Source organism: Trachymyrmex cornetzi, unplaced genomic scaffold (assembly GCF_001594075.2).
Source record: "Trachymyrmex cornetzi isolate Tcor2-1 unplaced genomic scaffold, Tcor1.1 scaffold503, whole genome shotgun sequence".
Classification (NCBI taxonomy): Eukaryota; Metazoa; Arthropoda; class Insecta; order Hymenoptera; family Formicidae; genus Trachymyrmex; species Trachymyrmex cornetzi.
The window spans coordinates 544,677-565,635 of NW_017299811.1; the positions used below are offsets into that span (position 1 = coordinate 544,677).

General features: G+C 33.8%; 1 protein-coding gene across 1 annotated transcript; it reads left to right on the forward strand.

Annotated features, from left to right (window-relative positions):
- The first annotated feature begins 2,803 nt into the window (after positions 1-2,803).
- Positions 2,804-20,596, forward strand: LOC108765640 (uncharacterized). Its single transcript, XM_018514442.1, is given in 22 exon segments — positions 2,804-2,854; positions 4,266-4,423; positions 4,559-4,768; positions 5,404-5,605; positions 8,069-8,229; positions 8,356-8,487; positions 8,576-8,755; positions 8,855-9,058; positions 9,256-9,822; positions 10,418-10,630; positions 10,718-10,881; positions 11,238-11,385; positions 11,615-11,729; positions 12,648-13,982; positions 16,520-16,579; positions 16,652-16,773; positions 16,873-17,019; positions 19,112-19,316; positions 19,390-19,538; positions 19,624-19,836; positions 20,124-20,225; positions 20,294-20,596. Coding segments are annotated over 21 exon segments (4,863 nt in total). The 5' UTR covers positions 2,804-2,854; positions 4,266-4,273; the 3' UTR covers positions 20,378-20,596.
- The last annotated feature ends 363 nt before the right edge of the window (positions 20,597-20,959 follow it).

The following is a 20,959-nucleotide window of genomic DNA, read 5'->3' on the forward strand; positions in this document are numbered from 1 at the left end:
TATATCCTCTGGGTACTGAGCCCTCCCACCACGTCAAGGTGTACCCGTGAGAGGGAAAATATCATCTGAAAAATGTAATATACAGCTATTATCTATACTATTGTACAATTATCGGTTAACTTTTACAAGTGAATATCAAAAACACATCATCATTGCGAAATAAATTCAGAACAGATAAAAGGGCTGAATCTCTTATTACGATGTCTGTAATATATGATTAGAGTCAATGGAATGAGCTAGAGATTAATAAAAACGAAAAATATTTCTTTTATTACCGATAAATAGTTTCGAAGTTACACTTAATTTTTTATCATATCACGGAAGATGCACGAAAACGAAAAATTAATGAAATTATTAATTACAAACATTATATTAATTGTGAAAGTAGGAATCGCATAAATTACGTTATTTGCATGAGAGTATTTATTAATGGTGCTTTTTTATGACTTATGTGATACTGTTCGAAGAATAATCGACAGTTATACTTAAGCGAGACAAAAATGGTACATCAAACAAAAATAATTGTTGTATGTAATTATCGCGAAATAGTAATAAATTCTGTTTTTCCATCACGTTTTTGATTCCAAATGAATGAACCGTACGAAATATCTGTTCCGTGATATACGATTGTTCTTCCCGGGAAAAAAAGTTTCATATAGAATTATACATATATAAAATTGATATATTTTATATATGTATAATTCTATGTATATACAATTTTTTATATATATTTATATAATATAAAATATGTCCATATATATATATACATATATATATATATATATAACATTTTTTCCGGGTTGAATTTAATGAACGTATTTACGCACGCTTAACACGTTCAAATTTTTTCACTTCTGAATGTGGAACAATAAATATTCAACTATTCAGAATTAACCATTAGGTAGTTGATTGTCGCTTTCATGGCGGCATTATGGCACCAAAGCTATACTTTCTAGCTATATCCCTCATAAATAATATAGAACTTGGGTGAATAGGACACGTGGAAAACGTGGAAAACGATACATCGTCAGTCTTACAAAGTGGCTCGTAGCTCTCGAACGTGTTTTGTTCCGTTTCAATATAAAAGGTGCCTTACGTAATACGATGAATCAGAAAGACGCTTTTGACATAATAGTGGCGAATTAAACGTATTATTAATAATTAACGTTCCGATAAGAATCGAAAATGGGGTTTCTCATTAAATAGTACGCGAGACGATATATTCGTTCGCGATATTGTAAAGGCGGCTTCGATAATTATCTTATTTCTTGGTAGAGTTACGATCAAAAAGGTGATTGCCGTAGTTTTAAGACTATAGATTTATAGTTTTAGACTATAGATTTATATATAAGCGATACCTACATTTTTATACAATATATTTTTGTTTTTCGTTCAATTACTACAAATTCAATCTAGCTTGTTAAATTAAAATATAAACTACTACTAATTTCATCTGTGAAATCACAAGTTTTTTAATTTTTAAATTATCTTTGTTACAACGCATTATATGTTTCAACAAAAGCAAAATCAGTTGAAGAGTTCACGCGACACGGAGGTATCTATAAGCCGTAGTATGATCGATGTGTCATTGCACTGTACTCACTAACATCGATTGCAGCACCGTGATATAAGAACAAATATGTGAGAATAGAAAACGCACGTATAAAACGTAAAAAATAAAGATAGATGAGACATACCAAATTAAAACGCGACGAAATATGATAGTTCGTTTCCCTAGTCTATCATTCGATCAGGATTACTGCGACGACAGTGTCGATGAATGAAAGATAAAAGTCATTCCTGAAAGTTTTCTTTCACGAAGATATTGACTAAAGTTATTTCCGTTTCAAACACTACTTGATCAGAGAGAACACACATTTCGTGATGAATTCGTTTTTGCATCATTTCATCATATTAGACATTGCAATATTAATTACCATCGTACTGTTGAATATTACGAAATTAGTCGCATTTACAACTATAATTATATATTAACGAGTACTTCCGTGAAAAGTCCCATTTCAGGGAAATATTTATTTCTTTGGCCTTGTCGCTCAATTTTAATAATGTCATTGCGTGTCATTTGTATAATGAAATTACTTTGTTTGATTAGCAGCTTACACTGGGTAAAGAGTGAGCTTGACTAAAGCGCATTTCTTTGATATTCCATTTTGATATTAATTATTTTATCTTTCTTTGATTATTTTTTTTAATTGTTAGTTGAAGAAAGAGATACTGATTACTAGAAAAATATAGCGCAATGTGTGGAAACTTTTGGAATTCTTTTAGCAAATTCTCGTAAGCGGCGATGCTTCTATCATTATAACATAATTTATCGTTTTACTTTGACACGTGGTTATTGACGCAGGCGGGGAAAATAAACATATACTACGCATCTTATTTCATTTTACGAGACGATCAAATGCAGTGTTAGTCTGCCGAATGGAAGAATGCAGTTCCGTCGGAAGAAATCAATGACTGCCAAAGTATCTGTAACATGAATTCTTGATTGATGTTAATACTTTATTTATTCGCTTGAACTGGACGTAAAGGAGAATTGTCCTCTTTCACGTTCAGTTCAGGCGAATAAAGAATTAATATCAATCAAGAATTTATGTTACAGATACTCCAAAAACCCTCCAAGCATAGACTTTTCGTTTGTGAAAAACGCAGGTTCGCACAGGTGGCGTCGTGACGCCGAGAGTCGGCTTCATTCGACGCGCGACGCTTACTCGTGTCGCAGCGTCGCGACGCCTGTGTGTCATATCTTTTTAGAACGCGATACAACGCACATTTTCCGACCCGTATAGTTCATTTGATCGACACAGAAATGAAGCGAATCAGACCCAATCAGGTATCACTTTTTCTTTAATGCACTGCCGAATAAAGCACCACCGAATAAGCACTACCGATTTGATTTATCCTTTAGCCGTATATTTTTTTAACAATTTTTTTGTTAACACAAAAAAACCGTCTTTCTTAGATATGTTTAGTAGAAATATTCATAAGTTTTAATGTTAGTCATTGATAACTTAATATAATATGTTGAATTTATCTTACCGATCTGCTTCAATTTTTGAACCTATAAAAAAGTTAATTTTCAACTATAAACGAGAGTTCACATAATATGCCTTTATTTCCTTGTAATATTAGACTTCGTGTAAAGAATAATTGCTATGATTATAAAATCATATCGATTGCTTTCGCAACATTCGCGATTGGAATCTGAAAGGAACAATTTAATTTCTTTCTTTGTTTAGCTTTAAAAAATTTAATTTCTCACAATTTAATTTCTCTCTTTGTTTAGATTTGTTAATTCATATTAAAAAATATTTTTTATTACAAAGATATATAGAATTTATTTTAGAAGTTTATGCATGAAAAGCTTTATTCATTACTTTACGAATACTAATCAAGTCATATTTTCTAAAACATACATTATTGAGAGTCCAAAACATAAATAAATGTGCTTCAAAATAGGAAAACACAAATAGGAAACATATGAATCACGATGATAAAATCTAAATGATATGTTTATATTCTATTAAATTAATCTACGAGCATTGACATTGAATAAAAAGAAACAGGGAATTCACCGATTGCTTTTCGTAGAAGAAAAAGTCCAAATGCGTGTACCGAATTAATGATGAGGTTTACAATAATGAATAAATAACCGACGAGATCCAGTGCGATAGTACATAATGAAATCATTCCCGCGACGTAATTGTCGAAACCGCAGCATGATACGATCTTTTGCAATATAGCGAGAATAGTTAGCATGATTATGCTTCAGTAATTGAAGAAAATCTGTCGGAACGCAAACTCTCGACAAACTACATATTGGAGCTTTCTGACTACGTATTAGAGAGAATCTCTATGCGCGCTTTCGACTGATATTACTTTTCGCGTGTCATGAATATCGCTATTACATCCTGACCCGCCAATCATCCATAAAGCACTATGAATATGCAAGCAAAAATATATTTGAATGCTGCGGAACATGCGAATCAATAACAAAGAGAAGCCGGTAATGACGAAATGTCTGTCTGCTAATCCTCTATAGAACATAAAATACATTAAAAAGCTCTTATGTGGATTTCAATCGATAACAAATGCAATTACACATTTTATAAAATGGGATAGAGTGTCACTTTAAATAAAAAATTATTGATACTCTTGCAAATAAACTGCGTCATGATTATTCTATATTTATAATATTTATCTTTTTGGATTTTTACAATTTTTGGATTATCGTTCTGTTGCAGGAGCTGAAATGCATTCGGCTGTAAAAAATTGGTTGAATCGTGGCGAACTTGAGAGACTCGAAAATGTTGTATTGGAGGGTCGGGGCACGCGTTTGTTAGGTGAACAGTCGCAAGATCTTAGAACTCGTGTCTTCCTGAAGGGACTCCCCAACTATTTGGTAAGTAATTAGACAAAATATATTTTAAACAGCCACTAAATTTTATCAATCTGAAAAATTACTCCCAAGTTGAAAGAGTTTCATTAGAAGAAAAAGTATTGATAAAAATCAAATAAATCGTTCGATTTATTTTAGACGAAAATCTCTCAAGTGCACGATGCTGTTACGCGCGGCTCGTTAGCTGAAACGCAGAAGATAATTTCTGAGGAATCGAAGAAAAAGCTGGCGATCGCGAAGGATTCATGTGGAGTACCTTTGATACACAAAGCGGTCTACTATGATCAACCCGAGATAGTTTCTTGGCTCGTAGAAAATTATCCTATTACGCCACAACAGAAAGATAGAGTAAATCTTCTCCAACATTGCTATCCATAAGCCGTAAAAACGAATTACATGCTTCATAAAAAATTTTACTGTACACTCAATCGGTTTCAGTCAAAGCATCTTAAATATAACAATAAAGAGCTTGTTTAATGGTAGCAGTTTTTGTAAAACTAATCCACTGAATTTCTCTTTTTAAATTGCTCTATTTAAAAAATAATATTTCCTTAATCGTCTTAATTTACACGAGCTTTAACATAGTAACGCGAGTATTAACTTCGATCGGTTATCTTCTATAATTCACAAAGTTCGCCTATTTTCACGATGGAATCGTGTCGCAAATGCTTGTCAACTTGCTCGAGAAGAAGCTCCTGAATAATCGAATAGTACTTCTTCCTAGCAACGTTTGTCACGGCCCCGCATCGCGTGACGCTGATAATAACGAAGTGTAAACCACCTGTTCTTTCCTTGCCAGCCATGAGTTTGCTACTAACAGATATACATATACAAATACACAAAACGAATGAAACAATTTTGATCAGCGCATATCGACTTTAGCGGTTGTTTGACACCCTCTCATCGAAGATGTAAATCTCGAAAACTCTAAATCCATTTATGATTAGACGATTATACTTCATATGTCATTCTTTACGATTTAGGAAGGACGAACAGCCTTGCACTATTGTTGTGTGTGTAAAGATCCTGATCCAATTTGGGATATTCTCATAGAAGGCGGATGTGACGCTAGTATTTGTGACAAGAAAGGAAATCCGGCTTCTTATTACTTGGAACATTCTTCGGACATTGAATTACCGGAAGTAGAGATGACAACTCGACGAAGAAAAAGTACCGCAAAGGATAGTGAGTATTGTTAATTTATTTTAAAAGATAAAAATGTTAAGTATATTCTTGATTTTATGATAATACAAAGAAAATTATTTTTCTTGATCGAAAATTATATTTTTCTTTTGCTCTACATATCACGTAAGATATTCTTTAAAGCTTTTAAATACTCTCTAAAACTTTTAGAGCGAAATCTCTTTAAAAATTGAGCCAGTTTTGGAAAAGTGGCTTAATTTTCACTCTTTTAAGTGAAATTCCACTCCAAAGAATTTAGAGAGAATACATAATATCGCCTTTTCATAAAAATTAAATAGATAAGCTAAGTACTTATAAAGTGTCTTGTATTGTTAAAATATATACACATACAAAGCATATCCTAACTTTTTACAATCAATACCAGTGGATAAGCGTGCTTAAATATTACATTAATTTCGCTGGTTCGTCAGCAAGTCGTTAAAACAATTTCGAGGAAATATCGCGAACGATTCGATGGGCAACCTTGTGACCGATGGAATGCTATAGCCATTTTTCGCCTGTTTCCTACTTTCGCGGATATAGATTCTTCGCCTTATGCCCCACATATCCGTTTCTAATGACCGTGAAGAATCGATAACACATAAATTTGTAAGGCAAGGCTAACTGCGGCGTTCGATACAGAGACACGGTCGAAACGAAGAATCACCTCGTGCGAATTATAAAATCTAAATGAAAAAGCAAAGCTTTAAACCTTTTTAGTCGCAATTACACAACTTATGCAAAAATTATTTCATTCTTAATCTTAGCATCTCTTATCTTAAATATTCATCTCACTAACACAAATAAAAACTCATCTAATTGTAAAAAAATTGCAATGTACCGTAATTACATGGAACTACGACTACCATTACAACTATCACTACTTTTTCGATCGTTAAATGACTTCGCAAACAAATAGGTCGTGAATCGACCTATTATCCTAACAACGGCTGAGTTCTAATTTCACCAATGATAAGAACTCATCTTCCATTCTTCGATCGTACTGCCATGCTAGCAATTACGCCCAAGGATCGAAGTCAATTTCCTGTAAATATATATTCCAACAATCGACTTTTCTTCTTATGCGATTGTACATAAGGAATTCTTGTAAAATTGCTTGCGCACGATACAAACAAATAGCTTGAACTATTTCTATTATTTAAAAAATAAATTAAAAATAATATCTTTCGTTAAAACGCTGCTAATATTCTCATGTACAAAAATAATTTAATAGATATAATTCTTCTTTTCGCTATAAATTCAAAGATTGGTCTTGCACAATTAGAACTACCCATTAAATCATTATATTTTCACACAATACAGACTTATCGTTTTCGTATTTACACGTTCAATCCTTGAGAAATCTCGCGTGATCGTAGAATTTCACGAACCATTGCGGCAATAATAATTTATTAGAAATACTGAAGCATGACAGGTAAAGAGTTGTAAATAGGCACAGGTAGCTTAAAAACAAGTTCTCTTTATCGTGTAAGAAAATGTCTACGTGCACTGTATGCGCAGCTGGAAACGTGTCAGTAATATGACAAACTCCGTACACTGCTCAACCTTTTAGAAAATTTATTAACTAGTAACTGTACTTGCCATCCGCGTATTCAAGACGATATAAAATATTAAATGTAGCGTGCATGCAACTATTATCCAAGGCGCGCATCAATAGATCTAACTGAGCCACAATTCATTTTTAACAACAGATATTTCTGAATATAACGGACAGAATTATTTCCGATGTATTTGCATAGACACCAACTTTCGGAACTTAAATTATGCAAACAATTTTTGATACAAATATAACATAACTTTTGAAATTATAAATATCGTAATAAAATTACATTCAGAGGAAACAAATCTGTTGAGAATAACAATCAACATTTTTACCGTGATAAAAATGCGACATTCTAACGGAATTTGAGATTTCCCTGTCATAAAGAACATGTGACACTCTAAACACGGTTCTGACATTTAATATTTATTGAGCCATAAACTTCTTGTGAATTATAAATTTAACGTCTTAGTAATGGTACGTAGCTCAAGGAGTCATACCGTTCATGAATATTTCGTAAAAACATCGCTATTTAAATGCCATAGTTGTAAAAGGTAATCGAGTCCATCTTATACTATAATGTTTCCGTGATGATCATGTGAAATTGTTTATTTTTATTTCATATTCTGTGTTCATTGTTTAGCCAAATATAAATTGATTTGATATAGCTACATCTAAATAATTTTCAAAATTTATCGAAAGAGTAGTACAGTGGTTGTAACTATCTAAATTTATATTTTGTAGTTAATCTAATTGCTTATTAGATTGCTATCATTGGAAGCTTTTATGTTTTTATCGATTTTATTATTACAATAAAAAGTGCCGTTACTCTAGATTCTTTAATATAAATAGTCATGAGATTCCTGGAATATTGTCTAAATCGTATTCATTCACTTTATGCTCAGATATGGATTTCAAGCCCTCCAATATCAGGATATGGATACACAATAAAGACATCGGAAAATTACAGCATGTGTTGTGGGAAGGACATGGATCTAAACTTCGATGCGAGACCAGCAATAATCCGCGGATAAGAAGATTCTTAGAAGCCGTGCCCTTTATTATGGTACGTCAGTAGATGAATTAATAATTACATGTATTTCTCAATTGTTTAATTAATTATAAAAAAATAAAAATCTTAATATTGCAGTGACTAAAAAATTATTAAATAAAATTATTATGATTTCGGCAGGGCACAATAAAGGATATCCACGCAACAGTCATTAATAACGATTTGGAGGGTCTCAAGACAAAATTGGAGGAACCTATTTTGCCCATTATTTTATGCGGCAAGGACGCAAATGGCTTAAATGCCCTTCACAAAGTAAGCTCTTATGATGAAAGTCCAATAAATTTTTTCAATTGCTAAAATTCCAAGAGAGAAAAATCTATCCTATCTTTTTTATCATAAGGCTGCTGGTTTGGGATACACGGACATCGCACGTGAAATCCTTGAAAGATGCTCTGCAACGGTGGCGGCTCAAGACAATGAAGGAAAGACTCCACTGCATTATGCAGCTGCACTTAAGGACGACGGCGTCATGTATGATCTTTTAACAGAGCATGGAGCAGATGAAAGTAAACTAGATAACGTGAGTACCAGTCGATTATTTATAATTAAAAGGAAAGAAATAATTAATCGATAAGATGCTACCATAATCTTGTTGTCAATAAATCTTGTTGTTAATCAGAGACAAAAAGCGCCTGCATTTTACAAAAACCGCCCTTCAGACGTAGACCTGTCGAATTTGTCAATGATACCGGAAGCGCCCCGAGTTTCTGATACTTATCCAAAAAGTTGGGATTGGAGAATCTTAGAGGGAGCCATTATGCGAGGCATGAAGAAGGTTAACAGTGACGATAGCGCTTTCGGTAGTGCCGAATCCACAATGAAGGTACATTTGTTATTGTTATCTAAGTTATATGCACGATATTCTGCCTGCCTAAGTTTGGATTTGATATATTTATTATTGTATAATACACATTGATTAATAATTATTTAGTGCACCATCAAATCACTTATAACCGGACATAGAATGGCATCCCGGTCGAAATGTAGTGTCGTAGTCGGAATGAGTAGTTATAAACGAAGATTTTTTCTTTTTTTTCTCTTTCGATACGAGGGGGGTTTCCAGTAATTCCAGGTCAATGATATAATGGATTATATATGCGAGATTTGGTAAAACAGAAAGGCGATGATGAGCAAGAGAACGAGGAGGCTGAAACTCCGAATGGAGACGAGGAGGCTGAGAATCCAAATGGAGAAGAGGAAGCACAAAATGAAGAAGGACAAAATGGAGAAGAGGAGGAAGCACAGAACGGAGAAGAGGAAGAAGCACAAAATGAAGATGAGGCGAATAACGGAGGAGACGAAAACGAAGCCGAAGCAGAAAATAACGAGGAAGATGCCACCAATGAGAACGAAGAAGAGCAAGAGGAAAAGGCGTCATCTGACGATGACGTGGTAACTGGACCTATCGCGGAGCCAACGAAAGACGAGGAGGATGGGCCTGAGGCCGCCGATAATGAGGATGGTATCTACGAGGAATCCCCGAAGATCGAGGAAATCGCTAATGATGAAACCGTCGAACATGAAGAAAGAAACGAGCCTAGTACTGGCGATTCTGGCGTTGACGATCCTGCACAAGATGAAGAGCAGGTATTGTCTTAATCGAATTGTCACGATCACTGCACTGCGCCTTGTATAATACAAAGAAGAAACCGGGATATCTCAATCTATGTCCGTCCCTGAAATTACGATGTTATAAAATATCTATGTATAATATGTAATAGTAATTACGTTCAATAATAACATTTTTTAAATTGAGAAAAAATTTGCAATTCACTTCCTCCAACAAAATGATGAAAAGAAATTATCTCTAAAACTTTTAGAGTGAATTGTCACTCTGAAGAGTAAAATCTCACTCTTAAAGATTAAAAACTGAGTAACTCTTTTTCAAGACTGGCTCCATTTTCATTCTTTAGAGTGAGAATCACTCCAAAGAATTTAGAAAGTACGATTCCTTAGACAGAAGTCTATTTATAAGACTCGAGTTACCCACAACGAGAGTTACCAACAGATTTTTTTTTTTTACGGACACCCTGTGTGCTATACACGCATACGTAGAATATGCGTTAGGCGCGGCGAGAGACACACGATCGATTTGCATGTAGAATTCCCATATGTGATTAATATCTCCTATCGATCGTGTGTCTCTTAGCCGCGCGCATGATTTTGTACTTGAATATGACAGCAGGTCATCGTCGGCGAACATCAGGAGCCCGCGGAAGTAGAATTGACTGAGGGTAGTATGGGCAGAGATCTAGAAGTAGATAGTTTACTAGAAAATGATAATATGGAACAATTAGCGGCTCTCGTTCTCAATGGTGAAGGCCGACGATTGGTCGGACGACAGTGCGGAAATCCCGAACTCCAAGCTTTTATCGACAACGTTCCGACTTATATGGTATGTTATTGTTGCAATAACACAGAAAGCAAAAGCGTTATATATATATTTATTTATAAAATATATATATATATTATATAATATTAGGGAAAAATTCATGCTGTGCACATGGCAGCACGAGAAGGAAATCTTCGAGACCTGCAAAGCGCATTGGATCGCCGTAAATTTGCGGTGGCGCGAGACGAATCGTCACCCCACGGCGCAACGCCATTGCACGTAGCCGTTATCTTTGGAAATACCATTATCATTAGGTATTATTAACATATTTTCACACATATATATATACACATTTAATTTTATATTCAATAAACATTTTATGTTTGCTCTGCGTTTTGATAACAATATTTTATAATTTCTTCCTTCTAATCAACAACGCTTCTAACCTTTAGAAAATAAGGTTAAAAATCTCGTTATTGTCTGATAAAAAAAGATACTGCAAGGGTATTACTTGATAAGTAACTCGTCTATATAACTGTTAGACAAATCGTCGATAGCTCATGATTTATCTCTGCCATATCGATAGATTTTTGTTCGAATGATAGACTATAAACTGGTACTATCAAATCCATTCTCTCTTTCTCAGTTGAATATTTTATACTCAATTTAGGTATCTGGCAGGAAGGTTTCCAGAAACTACCAACGCGATCGATCTCGACGGACGAACTCCGTTACATTACGCTGCGACGATCGCAGACAACGGTCATTACTGTAATCTTTTGCTACATTTGGGTGCCAATCCTTTAATAGAGGATAATGTGAGTTAATCTACTATTATGACGTCTTTTTTTATTATTATCATAATTCGACGATCACGAATAGTGTAATTTTACGCCCTCGAACTACAATAAATAATAAAGTTTAAAAGAAATTTTAAATTCTAGTAGAAATAAAGAATTAATTTATGCTAAGAAAGTATTCGCAGAATTCTCACAAATTAACTATTCTGCTATAAGGTGTTGATAAAATCTTGTCTTTTATTCGCAGTTCGGACAAAAGGCAGATTATTACAAGCGAAGTCAAAACGACTTATCGCACAAAAAACTTCTTCGCAGTTTCGGGGCTAGCGAGACATTCGCCGACGAAATGTTGACGGATAAAGGTATTTCTTGATTTGAAACATTTCAAAGCACCATTAGCAATATAAATATTTAGAAAAAATCGCGACATAAATCGTCCGGGCACTCCATCCCGCGATGTCACCCTTCGTGTTTTGTGTTCGAAAAGATGTTTCTAATCCAAATTGAAATCTCATAAAGATTCTCGACAATGTCGCACTTGGCACAAATATTCTATGTATCGCGATTTCGTTAAGTATCTATTAACTGTTTCCCGTTCGCACATAAAAACATTGTTAATTCAATTATTTTAGAATATCTCATTTCGTACACGATCGATTTATTATATTTTTTAGACAAGCGCAATCAGGTCATCCCACAAATACCGCGTAAGAATCCTAGTCGAAATACTTGTTGAAATGTTTTCCCTTTCTAATTTTGTAGATTGATTAGTGCTTTGCTCAATTATTTTTATAATAGCATGTATCCAAGTCAACACTTAACACTTCAGCGCGTTAATCGAGCTAAAGTGTGAAATATAAATTCGCTACTTATATACTTTTATCCCCCAATTTAATAATTTACATTAAAACGTTATAATTAATAGACCATTATAATTATTGTAAGATTAAGAAAAAGAAATTTTTAATTGTAAAATGATTTAGTCATCACAATTGCATGAAATTCTTGATCTTGCAATAATTATTCTTCACAAAACTATACAACATCTCAAATGCAAAAGATCATCGTCATAAATTGTAAAAACGACCAATTTCATCTTTTCATGTATTTCAAGTGAAGTATTTTATTTGAAGCTTAATTTATTAATATTTATTCTTTGATAATTGCTACTAACGTCACCGCAAAATTTGCTTATTCACTTTTCCTCATCAACCTACATCTCTCAACGCCGATGATGTTCTTTCAACCGCCGCTGCTGCTGACTCAACCGAGATCTACAGTACCTGGAGGTGATATCTACTCGGCTCGGCGTGATGTGAGCGAGCCTGAGGTCCTGGCAACTCTAGAACGATGTTTCCGATTACTGGCGGGCAACCGGCGATCGTCATTATTACCAAAAACCCCGTCGTCGAACGCCGGTACACTAGTCGCTCGTTGCCTAAAACGGCCCGTGTTCGATTTGATCAAGCACCGTGTGACTCGCATGGATCACAATCTCTTTGACGTGATCTGGCCTTCTCTGAAAAGGTACGGTACCGTCACAGGCAACGGCAGCAAGACCAGCAGTGCTCGCTCGAACATCAGCAACATCGCAGACGAGGATCACGGTTATGGCGTGGTCGCGCCTGATTTTGAAAGTTATGTCGTTTTTACGGAGTTCTTCGATCCCTTCATTCGGGAGCTGCACTGCGTAACCGCAAGTGGCGACCTACCCGATCATTCGCTACCACGTTTCTTCAGCGAAAGTGAAGAGGGCAAGGAGGGTCCGCCGGATGAAACGATCGTCACCGCACTCGAACAATACGATCTAGATCCGACCACCAAATATATCCAAGCTGGTATTTTAGAGTGTACCCGGAACCTAGTTGATTACAGCCTACCATTGACTTTGACAGTCAATCAACTGGAGGAGGTCGAAAGGGAAATCACCAATCAACTAATGAGTCCAGAGATAACCGACCTGATGGCAGAAGGAAGCAGCGAGGACGAGGCCGGCACGTACTTTACGCTTAACGAAATTCTCGAACAACCCAGCCAGATACGGGCGCAATTAGCGGCAGCCGGTCTATTGTTACCAATCACAGAGTTCGAGCCAAACGACGAACGGCGTCTTCACGGCAAGCATTGGCCCTATGGACGTGGTGTGTACGTCACCACGGCCGGCGACCTCGCGGCATGGGTAAACATTCAGGATCACTTGAGAGTTATCTGTCGCACCAATGAGAATCGGCCAGGTTTACTGGGTCGCGCTTATGTTAGGGTAGCTAAACTGATGATGATATTCGACCAAAGACTGAAGTTCAAACGAGATCAGAAGCTAGGTTTCCTGTCCGCTCGTCCGCACACCCTCGGCAACACCATCAGATTCTGCCTGATCATACGATTCCCTGAACTTTCGAAAACGCCTGACAATTTGCGACACCTATGCGTGGTGCGCGGCCTGAACGTGCGCGACACCGTGAAGAGCGACATGGTGAGGATCGGCAATCAACAATCACTAGCCATTACCGAACTGCAGACCCTCCAGGACTTCTCCAGAGCAGTACACAATATCATCACGCTGGAGAAGGAATTATCATTGAACAACTCGATGAAGATCGCCAATCTCATCACCGGCATATTCCGCAAGCGAGCGAACGCGGCGAGAAATCTCGCCAAGACATAGAACTGATGGTCACAATTTCGAGAGACAATAATATTAGATTTTAAGTTATTAAAAATGATCTATTTAATCATTTTCTGCCCGCTTTAGAGACAAAATTGGCAAGCAACAGTTTGTTAAAAACAAACTGCATAAGGCAACCAAACGAGAATTATCGAAAATAATAATTTCTATAAAATGTATATGTATATATATTACATAACTTATCAAAAAAAAATTATTAACATGGTCTGAGGAATTTTACATGGCAAAAACTCTTATTCATTGTCAGACATATTTAGATACTGAAAAACAAAACGACTGATTTCACTTTTATTCATTATTTAACAACACTAATGATCTGCCTTTGAGAGCCTCCGTTCTTTAAAATTTCTCTCAAGTTTTTCCATAAGTAACACTTACGCTTATTCGTGAAAATCTTCTGTGATAATTATCAGCCAATGTTTGATCGTCAATTACTCTTGACAGACTGAACTTTTTAAATAATGTTTAGACTATAATGAGCAAGAGGGAGAGAGATAGAGAGAAAGAAGGGGAGAGAAATGCGTTGGAAAGATGTGTGAACGTTATTTTATTTCTTCTCGTGCACCCAGCGTCTCTCTTATGAAATTACACTAAATTATACTCGTAGTCGCTCTATTAATCGGATTAACCGGCGACGAGATCGCAGGATTGCTGATTAGGTTAGTAAATAATCAGCATTATTGGTATATATTATACACGATATATTGTTGCACAATATCTCACAATTATATCTTGTAAATATTTGTTCTCTTGGAGTAATTCGGTAAATTGTAAAAATTGTGTATATTCTAACATTACTCGTAAGAGCAACGATTTTACATGAATTCTCCTTGATGTAAAATATAACAAAATAAATGTTTATTCAAATCAAACCTAGTAAACGCAAACTAGCAGTAACATTACATCAATATTATAATTTCCCACTCAACAATATAAATGTAATATAACACATATTGCACGTAACAATTATATTATTGAGTGAGAATTATAACATTAATGTGATGTTATTGTTAATGAACATTTACTGAGAAGATTCGTAATTACAACTGTGAGAATTATAGGAAATATTTAATAATGTTTATCGATAGATTATCGTGTTTATATAAATATATATTCTTGGTAAGCATGACACTATTTTCATGTAAAGTCGAATATATAAAAATTTTTGAGGCGATATTGGTGGCACAATAAGCTTGAAATATGTTAAAGTTTTTTAATAGCTTTCTTTATATGTAATGCACGAGTCGATGTTCACACAAAATAAAAATGGCGAAGCACACGTCTTTCCAACTCAGTGTTATTATTCGTACTAAAATAGACCTATGTACCTTCTCTTTTATTCTTATTCTAAGCATCGCGATGTAAATTTGTTAATTAAAAAATGAACCAATAGGCGTCTAAGTGTCAAACTGTAATTAATTTTTATAAATATGTACAAGTATACATGTATACTTCATACATTTTTATTACCATTATCCTATTTTGTGTAATATATTATGCAATAACTATATTTTATTACGCAAAAAAATATTTACTATAATAGAAGAACAATAAATAAAAATTGATATTCTACTCAATAGTAGAAAATGATTTTATTATCGATAAGATGATAACAAATTGACATTTATACGTCTATTGATTAAGAATTGCGCTCGATTATAATTATTCATTGTATTATACAGTATAATTCACGAATGCACTTTTTCAGACAAATCAATCGTGTTTGTGTTATGCAATTGTGTTTGTTTATGCTTTTGCACATTAAATTTGAGCTTGTGTGTGTGTATATATATATATATACACATATGTATTGTATCGTAATAATATTAATTCTGTATTGCCATCACGTTTGCCGAGTTGCTATATTGCACAGAGTTTCATAATATATCTTTAATAGAGCTGAAAACGATTATTGCATGAATATAAAAAATTCTTCTAAATCATAGGAGATAATTAAAATAAAAAAAAAGAATTACTTTTTGCTTGGGATTTCACTAAAACTTCATTAGAATTTACACATGTTATGTAGGAATGTAATAATCATTTTCAGTAAAAAATACATTGCAAAAGCAAATTAAAGCTAAGAACGTGTATGCTAGTGTTTTTTTAATAAAATTTTAATTTATGACTTAATTACACGGAAAGAACGCTTTTGTTGAAGTATCTAAAAATTAAGCTAGATATAGAACTAAAAATAACGTTGCTTGTATCATTAAAATAATTATATAAGATGCTGAAACTGATTGCTAGAATATCAAACTTTTTTAAAGCATCGCTTATCGCTTCAGTTTCCTACATAATTATTTTGATGATACAAAATTACTTTCAGATCTGTATCTCTAGCTAAAAATATTTAGATACATCATCAAAATCGCGTTCTCTCTTTCCATATTTTTTAAATTAAAATAACATGCACACAATATTTTTTAAATTATTATTTGACAATCTAATGGATTTATTTTACAGATGATAGCGAAGTCGACATTCCAATATTTCGTACGGAGGAAGGACATTACTTAGCATCATGTAAGTATAGCATACACATAGTCACAGCATACTTTTATAAAAATCTATGTAACAAAATCATTTGTTCTTCAGCGCTGGGTGATCCCTTAATTAAAGGATTAACAGAAGTAGCTAATGCACGTCCAAAGGATCCGATCACATATCTTGCGACATATTTATACAACTTTGCTAGCCAGAATAAAGCCAATGAACAGGTATATATTCGATTCGATCGACTGAAGAATTAAACGTCACAGAATATTATTATTAATATTGGACTGTTTCACGCTGACTTTATTTCACTCTGCTTTCAGGAATCTGATGTCCTCTTAATACCTGATCACGAAGAAAATTTGGATATCGATAATAATATCGAGAATGACACTTTCGATGATGACGCTGGCTATCCTCAAAGCCCAGATTCTGACATACCTGAATCCACATTTAGCAATCCTAACAGGGTATGTGAATAAAAATGTATTCCAATTTTTGTAGGATAAAACTTTAGAATTTACGCTAAAATTTATTTGAAAGGTCCTTTGCAATACACACGGAAAAATACATACTGTACGCAAATAATAATTACTTGCTTCAAGTTTTTCAAAAGTTAATATATTTACAAATCTATCATAAATTCATTACAAGTATCAAACTTGTTTAAAATATATTTTAAATCCTATTAATAAGTTTAAATTAGATTGATATTTTTACTCAGTTATTTTAGTCTTTCAATTTTTATATATAAATACTATTACATTATATAGCAATTAGATAACACCAAGGATAACACGAACAAGTCAGTTACTAAAATTTTGCTTTTATAAACAAAATATCGAATTCTTTTTAAATAAAAAATTAAATAATTATGCAATATTCATTCTTTACAAAAAGAATCTTTTAATTTAACGTTTTCGTACATAGAAAGATTTATTAAATCTATCACATTGACGCAATTAAAATAATTTAAAAAGTTAAGAATTCATTATTTTTAATCCTTAATACACACCTCTATATTATTCGTGTCCTGCACATTTCTTTTTTTTTTCTTTTAAATACTAAGGCTGCGTTCCGTTTCACGCATGATGCGCATGATGCATCATCTATCTTCGTTTAACATTCGGTGAATAACAAGGATAAATCATGCAGCATGCGCGAAACGGAACGCAGTCTAAGAGTACCTGGTAAAATATCGGTTCCTTTTTTATTCCTAAAAAAAGTTTGACATCTAGAGAACAAGTTTTGTTCTCTATTTTTTTACATTATGCGAAATAAACTAAAATCCAATTAGTATTCCGTCGCGGAATTCATGAAATAATTTGTTGCATCGGTTTTTTCAGAAATCAGCAGTTTAGTTTTAGCGGCGCGTATTATTTATTTTATAATTTCCAATATTTCGTTTGAATAAGCAATATATCAAATAAATTATATGTGCACTATTAAAATATATATTTTTAATAAATAGATAAAAGAATTATTTAGAATTTATTATTTTAAATAATTTCTGACCTGTTGTGTTTCTTGACCCTTATTACACACCTTAAGGTATTGGGCAACCTTACCTTTACGTAATTCGCGTTCATAGATATCTAATTTTTATGTATTAATGCGCTATTCGGAGCGATTCGTACCACTGCCGTTCCCTTTGAAGGTCGCCGAGCGAATGCCAAAGTGATGACATAGTTAACCGCGCTCCCCCTCGCTGTTCGCGCTCCCTGTCTCGTGTTGCGCCGCGCCTTTCCGATACCCCAACTATCGCGTACGAAAAATATTCACGGTTTATTTAATTATTCGTATTTTATATGATTTTGACAAACGGGTATCGTTGTACATTTCACGCTTTGCTTTGTGCAATCTCTGACACTTGTTCCTTTATTACTTGCGCAATTCTTTTAAAATCTAATTAATAGTTATTCGCGTGAGGTATTTTTGATATCCCAACATTATGTCTCAAGTCTCATTATTCTTTCATTTATATTTAAATAAAGGTTGATAATAGTCTATATATCCTTTAGATAAAGATACATACAAATTTTCTTAAATTAATATATTATTTCTAGCGTGACTTTAAATTATAAATTCCTTTTTTTTTTAAAAGCGTCAGTTTCGTGATTTCCAAAAACTATAAACGATATCTTTTGAAATAAGCTCAAGTTCCATGTACCTTCTCCAATACAAAATTTGCTGAACCATCGTTGAATTGTGTGCTCATTAATATTTCGATCAAGATCATTAAATTAAAACAAATTCGATTCGCTTGTTATATAAAATCGCTTTTTCGACAAAATTTTATATTGTTCTTCAAAAGAAAATAAATTCTTGTTTTGAATACATGATTAATGAATTTTTCTAAAATTTCTAATAAGCATATTTTAAGATTATTTTAAGAAAATATTCTTTGTTGAAGATAAGCGTTACTTAAAAGAAAGAAAATAAAGTGAATAATCAGTGTAATCACTTTTCTTAGCAATAGAATGATATTCTTCTGTGTGTAAAAATAAAAGTGATTTTGCAAAATGGTAATGAATAAGAATGAAAACGTTTTTTTTTTTTTAGGACGAACATGGGCAAAGTATGATCCACTTCGCTGCGGTTCGTTCCTATTCAAAGGATGGCTTGTATCACCTGCTGCTAGAGACGCAAGTCAATGTTGGTTTCAGGGACGAATTGTATCGGACAGCCAGAGACGTTGCCGAACAGGCGAATATCCAGGAGAACATCGAAGAAATCGACCGTTTCGTTGTTTATCTTGCGGCAAGAGGTAAAAGAGAAAAATGCAGCTCGTGTAAAAGTTAGGAGAATTAATTTCAATCCAATCTCAATCTGATACGCAGGAGAGACTGAAAAGTTAGTCGAGCTTCTACTTGAGGGCTACGATCACATCCTAGACGCCGAAGATGATGGAGTAAGCATCGTCGAAGTAGCCGCGGAAAGAAAACACGAAGCTACTGTACAATTTCTACAATCAATTCCTAATTACATAGTAAGTTGGCGTTCAATAAGTAACGAAAAATATTATTTTGTGAATTATGGCTTAACATAATCGTCTAATTACTAATATATTTTAGAATCAACGCGAAGAAGTACATGCTGCTATTCGGGCCAACGACGAGGAACGTGTAAAACTTTTGAGTAAAAATAATGGAGGTGGAAAATTACTGGTGGTTGGAAAGAACTCGATGAGTCGATGCGCTCTGCACATCGCTGTACTTCTAGAAAATGAAGAACTTGTCAAGTTTATCGCAAAAACGTATCCAGAAACATTACGCATCGGTGATAATGTATGAATCATTGAAAAAAACACATAACGCCGAGATATTGCCGTATCTTCTGATAAATAACGAAAAAAAAATTATACCAACTTAATCTCGTAAAAGAGTCGCTAAGAATAACCGAGTAATGTAAATCTCTACAGTAATGTTGACTGTAAACATGATTACAAATCGTTAGCATTAATTAAGACAATTAACTAATGACAATTATATAACCAATACTAAAAAGACATATTCTAAAAAAAATAGGAAATGCTGCAATAAAATATAAGAAACATTAATCCTTCTTGTTCTAGTTGGAGAGAACGGCTCTTCATTACGCAATGGGCGTGACGTCCGTGGAGGTCTTGAGTAACATATTGATCAATGCGGGTGCAAAACGCATCGTCAAAGATCTGGTAAGTTGCGTATATATGCATTTCTATAATTAGTTACAAAGCAGAGAGCTAATTTTCTTGGCTTTCAGAAATCCCGACAACCTTCATATTACTTCATGAATAAGTCTGATATCGAGCGACTTCAAGAAGAGGAAAAAGCCATGATCGCGTAAATCATACAATGTTAAATATGCACGGTCGCCGTAATAACACGATCATACACTTTGATATGTTCATGCGTTCCATTAAAATGTTATATTAAGAAACAAAAGTCGATGAGAGAAAGGAAAAATCGATATTAATAAAGAACACGAACAGATAAGCTCCGTAACACGTACCGATTTACAACGTCAAATGTAGAATAAGTGTATAATTTCGAAGAATCTTAAAGATTATCTTTATACTTAATATATGTATTCTATGTTACGTTTTATTTGTACATATACTAGACAAAGAATACTTTGTAAAAAAATTTCGTCATCAGGATAGCGATCATATAACTTTTTTCCTTAGGCGAAAACATGAAAAATGAACTATTATTAAAAATAAAATTTTAACTTTTCACGTTTCCATCCCACGGAAAAAGTTATACATAATAACCCAGGACCTGAATTAATTCTCGGCCCATTAAAAGTACAAGTGTTAGTATGTATAGGTCATCAAAAACATATGAAATTAATATAATTATAGATTATATGAACTTTGTCAAATGTCGGCAGTTTAGTGCCTTATAAATAAATGTAATGAGACTGCAA